This window comes from Cheilinus undulatus, linkage group 15, assembly GCF_018320785.1.
Source record: "Cheilinus undulatus linkage group 15, ASM1832078v1, whole genome shotgun sequence".
Lineage (NCBI taxonomy): Eukaryota > Metazoa > Chordata > Actinopteri > Labriformes > Labridae > Cheilinus > Cheilinus undulatus.
The window spans coordinates 33201243-33209570 of NC_054879.1; the positions used below are offsets into that span (position 1 = coordinate 33201243).

Genomic DNA, 8328 nt, shown 5'->3' on the forward strand with positions numbered 1-8328 from the left:
ATATATGAAGCATTGGATGGATACTTCCTACATGTGCACTCCAGAGACTGCTTAACTATGTCGGCATTTCTATTAGTACAGCCTTAAACTCGTTTAATTTACAAAAAAAACAAAAAAACAAAAATGCTCTTATTCTTCTGTGCAGTGTCTCCCAAGGTCTTGTCCTTGGACCAGTGCTATTCCCTCCTTACATGATGTCCTGGGCAGTCTGTTTCGGGATGTTTCATATCACTGTTATGCTGATGACACTCATATATTTTTCCACTAAACCACATAAACTCTCTCTTCTTCAACTTTTCTTCTCTTTGATTGTTTGTCTGCTATTATTTTTTTATTCTAACGGTTTAAGACCATTTTTGGGACTCTTGTGGCCTCTAATACAACCTCAATTCCTAAAAAGTTGGGGCACTGAGTTAAATGTACATAAAAACAGAAATCAGTAATTTGCAAATCTCATAAAACAATATTTTTATTCACGATAGAACATAAACAGCATATCAGGTTTTGAAACTGAGACATTTAACCATGGAAGCAACACATCTCAAAAAACTAGGGTCAGGGCCATGTTTACCATCCTGTTGCATCCCCTTGTCTTTTAACAACAGTCTGTAAACATCTGGGAAGGTAGAAGATTAGTTGCTGGGAGAGGAATGTTGTCCCATTCTTGTCTTTATCATCTGAAAATGTTTTCTATTGGTGGAAGGTCTGGATTGCAGGCAGGCCAGTTCAGTACCCAGACTCCATCACTGTGAAGCCATGCTGTTGTGATGGATGTGGTATGTCATTTAGCATTGTCTTCCTGAAGTAAGCAAGACCTTCCCTGAAAGAGGCGTTGTCTAAATGGGAGCATATGTTGCTCTAAAATCTCTATACCTTTCAGCTGCCCACAGCATATGTGGTTTCCGAAAAAGAATTACAAATTTTGATTTGTCTGACCACAGAACAGTTTTCCATTTTCCCTCAGTGCATTTTAAATGAGCTTTGGCCCAGAGAAGTCGGCAAGTTTTCCAGATCGCGTTCACATATGGCGTCTTTTCATGTACAGCCATAACTTGCATTTGTGGATGGCATGGTAAACTGTGTTTTGAGACAATGATTTCTCAATGTGTTTCTGAGCCCAAGCAGTGATTTCTGGGACAGAATCATGCCTGTTTTTAATGCAGTGCTGCCTAAGGGCCTGACGATCACAAGCTTCAAATACTGTCCTTCGACATTATTGCCCCTTCTGCACAGAAATTTCTCCAGATTCCCTGAGTACTTTGTTAATAATATGCATTGTAGATGTTGGGATATTTTAAGACTCCACACTTTCACTTTAAGGAACATTTTTCTGAAAATGTTCAACAATTTAGATGCAGTTTTTCACAGATCGGTGAACCTCTGCCTATCTTTACTTCTGAGAGACTCCGCCTTTCTAAAATGCTCTTTCAATACACAGTGATGTTACTGAACTGTTTCAAATAAACCTAATTAGTTGCAATTAGTTGCTCCTCTAGCTGTTTTTCATTGGTACCACTTACTTTTCCAGCCTTTTGTTGTCCTGGCCGTACTTTTTTGAGGTACGTTACAGCACTGAAGTTCAAGCTAAGCTCCTTTTTTCAATAAATAGTACAATGTCTCAGTTTCAACATCTGATGAGTTGTTTAAGTTCTTAGTAAAATTAAGTAAAATATGGGTTTATGACATTTGCAAATCATTGCATTCCATTTTTACTTCCATTTTACACAGTGTCCCAACTATTTTGAAACAGGGGTTGTATTTATACTGGAGTACAGATGCAGTATGATGGCATTTACATCTTGAAAATTAGTATGGTAATTTGATGACACAAAGCAAGAATGAAATGTTATCAAAGACTGCAATAATGAAATTATATCATGTGAATGTGTGTCAGTGTGTTTCTATAGCTTTAAAACAGAACACTGGTGAACAATGCATCAACAAAGGCTGACAGACACATGATGTCAAATGGAGAGGTGGGATTTAAAGGCTGCATGCAGCTATTTCAGAGGTACTTTAAGTGTTACAACTCAGTTTAAACCCACAACCAGCACACTCTGTATACAGCTGGGAACCCTTTCTGTTTTTGTAAGTACTTAAACAAGGATAATCCTTATAAACAGATCTGCAGGCCTTTTTAAATGTGCTCATTCCCATTTCTCCTTTCTTTAATGGTTTAAACTATATATATTTCTTTTTTTCCAGAAAATGATTGGTATCATGGCTGTTGAAAACACCACCTTGGACGTGTCTGAAAACTCTTCAAACCAGAGCAACTGTGATGTTTTTGTTTACCAACGTGCTGCTGTGGTCCTCTTCCCAGTGTTCTACTCTGTGGTTTTCATCATCAGTGTGTGCGGTAACAGCTTGGTCCTCTACGTGATCTGTCAGAGGAAGCAGAAGTTCAATTCCACCTCCATCTATCTGGTCAATCTGGCACTATCTGATGCTCTATTCACACTGGCCCTGCCTGGAAGAATCACCTACTACATCCGCCACTTTGACTGGCCTTTTGGTGACCTCCTCTGCAGACTGACAACACTCCTCTTCTTCGCAAATATATATGCAGGTAATATTAACCTGTATGTCGATGATATTCTACTAAATGCTTGAGGCTGTATTTAAATTACTAGCCATATCTATACATGAGGTTCAAATTAATTTTAACTTTTTTCCTTTCTAAAAATGATGAGAAAAATGCCAAGAAATCATTAGCTCAAAAGTTATTTAAAAATTGTGTCAAACGTTGAACACTTCAAGTACATCACATGTAAAAAGCTTGAACCCACCACTGAATGATTTACAGTCCTGCTTTAGATGATACTATGCACCTGATATACGTTGTTAATTTGAAGAAAAGATCATGCTTGTGTTTTCAGATGAATAATTAGTCATTAGTTCACTCATATACAGTGCTTAACAAATTTATTAGACCACCACCCAAAGTAAAGTTTATGCCACAGCTGCATCATGAAGTGCTTTAATGTGGACTCTTTCATTTTCAGTCAGCTCTCCACGTTTTACCATTTTGAACAGGAATGAGGAATTTCAAACTGAATCCACCTTTTGATACCCAAATTTGAGCCGGCTCACTGGGCTTCTCTGAGAAGTCAGAAATTAATCAAGCATAACATTCAACCACTAAAACTTATTTTTCTGTTCAGGAATGCAAGTAAACTATAATTTGACATATTAATCAAGAAATATTAATGTGCTTTACTATTTTTTCTGGGTTTTTTTTGTTAATCAGTAAATTTGAAAATTCATGGATAACAATAGTAATTATATTTTAGCATTAAAAATATCATTTTGGTAAAAGAGCTCCTTCATATTGGTGTATTAACCATTGCAGAAACATAAAAAAAAGATTTTGGTAATTACCAATGCTGTTAATTTAGGGCAGCTGTGGCATAAACCTTACTTTGGGTGGTGGTCTAATGAATTTGTTAAGCACTGTATGTAAAGGTATATTTGTTTCAGTAACATTTGTAGTGAACTGTATCGGGCACAAATGGCAAATATACCATCTGTTAGCATAGGTAATTTAGCCGAAAGTTTTTGAAAGGTTTTAACTTATTATGAAGCGTGATATAATTACCAATGATTGCTTTTTAAGAGCTGCATATGCAAAACAAAAAGAAAACCCATTAGCATCAAAACAGATGGTTACAATGTCATGATTTCTAATGCCTGAAACTGCTTTGGCAGGTAGATGGTGAAATAATGCTGGTTTACGTCCAGAGTGTCTACACTATGGCCCAGGACCATGTGCAGACCAAAGTCTATTTTTCATTGGCCTACAGTTAATAAAATTGTCCACATAACTAACCTGGCACACCAGATAAACACATCCATTTTGAAAACACCTCATAGACAACGTTTGGGAAAGGGCAGAGCCTTTGAAAAAAACTCGGAGGGTGATTGGATGAACATTCTGTCTGTCACATCTTTAAAGGCCAATCAGAGCAACAAAACACATGACGTAGCGAGCTGCGCCCCTACCAAAGGAGTAAACTCCATTAGAGCTGCATAATGCAAATCTTGGCGACTGTAGACATGTCAGTACACGACCTCTTCGTTTTTGAAAAGAAAACAACTCACTGCTGTTCTTTGTTCTTCTTTTAACAAAGAGATATGTCAAGTTCTGATAAAACTGATGCTTTAGCAGCATCTAAGCTAATGTCTTCCGCCATCCACCTGCTTTGCAAGATTACCACATAACCACATGAAACACTGACTTGACTATTGTAATTCTACCCCCAATTTCTCAGAGACCAAAAGTGAGCGCGCTCACATGCTTGAAGCATGTCTGGAGTGCTGCACAGAGTAGGGCAGCCATGAGCAGCTCGAGACTAAAGATCACAGAAAAACTACAAGTTCATTGGGGATTGTATGTAAAAAACAAACAGTTTGTCTTCCCGGGTTTAATTTGATATGGTTCCATGATTTTATTGCTTCTGCCATGGGTGAGTACATCAAAAACTTTAAAGGGTTATGATTAATTCAGAGGATGAGTGGTTTCGTGTAAATTTCTGCGGTTTTCCACCTAAAAAGTTAACTTTTCCTTGTCAATGGTGCTATAGTAGTTTGGTGACCCACTTACCTCCCAATGACCTCTCGCTTGCGCCACAGGATGATGTTGATATAGAGATGATTTACACTCAATAGTCCATGCTTTGTGTTGTATTTTGAAGTTGACTGGAGACCTGGGATGTTTTTCTAGCTGTTTGGGTCACCTTGCTCTTTGAGGATTGACGTGGTTTGTCAGCAGCTAGCTCTGAAAATAGACCCGGCGTGTCTCTCTGGCAGAGCAGAGTGGTGTTTTAGGGACGAGGCGGTGATAGCACGTGCAGTGAGTCAGCTGCGATTGACAAGAGAGGAAGCCATTTGCCTCACAGTGCACTGCACAGGCAGATCGGGTTACAGCTGCTGTATGTGGAAATTAGAGTGATATTGGGATAATTCTGCAAAATAAAACATTTTGAAAGAATGCATGGGCATGCTTTGTTCCATGACTGAATTGAGACGTAAATGTAAGCCCATCATGTGATTCATCTTCAGGCATTGTTTTCATCCTGACCAGGGTCCGATGTAGTGGTGGCTGAGGCCGAACAGGACCCCCCTTAAAACTGACTGCCAAAATCCTTAACAGTGACTGGCGATACTTCTTGCCAGTCAATTACAAAAAAATCACATTGAACTGACTGTTAAAATAATACAGGAAGAGCTTTTTGTGTTTACACAAAACTTTAGCCACGTGTGTCTTCATGGACATGTAGATCAGTAAAGGGATAAGATATGCTGCTTTGCCAAGAGGTGGCGCCAAAGTCAAAGCAGGCAACATATCTCACAGTCAACATTTGTCATTTGTTTAAGGGAGAACAGACTTTTACACTTTCCATTCTGTCACCCAACTTAGGCTGGCCACACATTGGACGAGTTTAAATCATCGAAGATTTTATAAACATTGGAGACCAGAGGTATAAGAGCAGATTTGGAAGATTTTTAACATAATAATCCCAAAAAACTCACAAAAGAATAAGACCTTGAGAAAAAACATCCATCTTCTGTAGCAACCAATTCAAAGGAGAGATTCCTGGCAAACAAGATCTCACAGAAACACGTTTAATCAAACGTGACTTATGAAGAAAAACAAACATGGAGGACACCTGTTATCCTTAGCTGATTGTACTGGTGTGTGTATAGTGCAAGGAACAGCAAAAACAAGGACAAGAATGTGGATAATATACAGTCTAAGATATAGTTGTGTTTATGCTTTTTAGTTGTAAAAGTACTTAAAATCTGATTGGTGGCTCTTTGTGGTCTGCACACTCTAATTGGTTGTTGTGGGTATGTAATCAGAGGCAGTCTGAGCTAGAATCATAGGTATCCTCATGTACCTGATATTAGATATGGAGTGTTAAAATAATCATACACCTCAAACTTGGAGATTATTCTGACAAATAAGACCTCAAACTGAGCCTTGCCCCTTGAATTTGAAACACAACAAATAGATGTTTCCAGAAATGATCCAGGAGGGGGTACCTGCACTGTTACATTTGTGTTCAAGCATTGATCCAGCACTTGTGTTTGATTAGTGATAACATGCTACATGTCCATTATCATTCCCTCAGGTATTGGCTTTATGACTTGCATTAGTCTGGACCGATACTTGGCCATGGTACATCCCTACCGTCTGCAGTGTTTGCGGAGCATCAAGGTGGTCCGCAGGGTCTGCTGCCTCGTCTGGGCTTTGGTATTCCTGCAGATAGCACCACTCATGTTCCGCAGCATGCTGCACAAGCACCAGGAAAGACGGACCTGCATGGAGTACTTCAACTTCGAGGGCTTACACTTCACTCCGTACCTCCTGCTCCTGGCCTGTGTTATCTCCTTCTGCTGTCCACTCTTCATCATCATCGGCTGCTACGCAAAGATCAACATGAAGCTGAGATCTGCAGCCAAGCAGAACTCTGTGACTGGCAGATCTAGGAGGAATCACAGGGCCAACACCATTATTCTCCTCATCCTCCTCACCTTTATCGTATGCTTTAGCCCTTACCACATCAACGTTATGCAGTTCATGACAAGAAAGATACACCACAAGCCAACCTGTGAGGAGCTGAGGGCCTTTAAAGTCTCTTTACAGGTAAGAACACCTGCTTTTTATTTGATTGTCAAACATACCCATGAATTCACTTATCATAATCCACTTTCTTCCTACAGATTACAGTCTCTCTTATGAATTTGAACTGCTGCCTGGATCCAGTCATCTACTTCTTTGCCATCAAGACCTACAAGAAGCGAGTGTTGAGTCTGTTCAAGGACTATCTGTACACTTCCGGTGCCTCCTCCAAAGTGACAGCTGAGAACAGCAGCAGCAACACCTAAGAGAAACCACAGCTCATTTCACAAAACCTACAAACAGTGTAACCAACGCTGTCAGCTTCAGTAAAGGCCTTTTTATTCGGAGAAATTCTGAGAAGCCCTTAGCGAGAAAATTAATCTGTGTACTTTATTCATCCTGTTTACACACAATGAGCGTATGAGATTTTTTTTCTCAAGATATAAAGAAATAAAACTTTAATCATGCAAAAGCCAGTGTTGTTTTCTCTAAATAACAAGCTACAGAGGTCAAGATTGCCTGAGGAAACAATCCCAACATATGTAATATATCAGTGGACAATGAAGTGACATGGATGGATGCATGCCTTCTCAGAGCTTCCGTAGAAACACCCAACAAATCAAAATTTTAATTTCTTTGATAGGTTTGTCTATACATAATGTTTATCTGTTCAAATGCATGGGGAGTGCAGAGGTGCTATTTTCTTGTACAATTTTATTTTAATAATATTGTATAAAATGTACTATATCTATGAAAAGTATCTAATTTCTTTGACAATTTTTAAATTCCATTTTTAATTGTTTTTTTTAAATAACCTTCTTTTTTGCATGAGTGTATTTTACATTAAAGTAATAATAAAAAAACATTTGTGAACAGCAGAGCCTGTTGTTGTACTATGTTGGTACGCCGCTCGGGTTTATAGGTGCCACTTTGGGCCCCTCCATGTCAGTTGAAGTGAAACCTTCCCTATGCCCTACAATTACTAGTAGCACTACTTAATAGTTCCTGGTCCTGTTGCTACATTTCCTGCTCATTTATGTACAGGAAACACAGATGATTACAGCCAAGGGTCCTCTGTTGAAGCTGATACTGAGCAGTAGTTGCTTATTCTTCAGTTACTAAAGAGAGAATACATCAGAGGAGATGAAAAGTATGGCCACTGAAGCAGCTCAGACAAAGGACAGGTTAATTCTTACACCTGTTCAGCATCTGAGAGACACATATAGCTTTGGAGAGCCACATTAGATACCAGACAAGTTATATCACTCTAACTTCAGCAGTATACCTTGTTCTAACCACAGGGCTTGAGGTCTGGACTGTTTTTACACAGAAGTTTTTTATAAGGTTAGTGTTAGCATGTTGTGTGTAAGGTTTGGTGCAGTTAACCTATGGTGTTTGCTATAACATAGCTTGACACAGAAGTGTACACCAGGCTAAAGCCAAGAGAGACCTTCTTATAACTACACCTCCAACACAAATGACTCGATTCAAACTTTGAATAGAAGTCCCTGCAAAATGAAATCCAAATTTTATGTCTTAACACACTGGATATGTTGTAATACAATCTCTGTTAACATGTGAAAACAAAGAAAACTATGTGTGATTTTTTTTTTTTTTTATTAAGACAGTCAGAAGGTTGTTCACCTCTTTCTTGGCTTGGTTTTATTTGAGCAGGGCAAAAATCTGAACCTATGACAACACCT

General features: G+C 38.8%; 1 protein-coding gene across 1 annotated transcript; it reads left to right on the top strand.

Moving 5' to 3' along the window:
* The first annotated feature begins 2208 nt into the window (after window positions 1-2208).
* si:ch211-184m13.4 (uncharacterized protein LOC798560 homolog) lies at window positions 2209-6892 on the top strand. The gene is made up of 3 exons (XM_041807752.1): window positions 2209-2569; window positions 6135-6649; window positions 6727-6892. The coding sequence occupies exons 1-3, from the start codon at window positions 2209-2211 to the stop codon at window positions 6889-6891; spliced, it is 1041 nt and encodes a 346-aa protein (XP_041663686.1). The 3' UTR covers window position 6892.
* The last annotated feature ends 1436 nt before the right edge of the window (window positions 6893-8328 follow it).

Coding starts and splice junctions, on each gene's coding strand:
- si:ch211-184m13.4 (XM_041807752.1), top strand. CDS start 2,209: ATGATTGGTATCATGGCTGTTGAAAACACCACCTTGGACGTGTCTGAA. Junction 2,570..6,134: donor CTTCGCAAATATATATGCAG/GTAATATTAACC, acceptor TCATTCCCTCAG/GTATTGGCTTTATGACTTGC. Junction 6,650..6,726: donor CCTTTAAAGTCTCTTTACAG/GTAAGAACACCT, acceptor TTCTTCCTACAG/ATTACAGTCTCTCTTATGAA.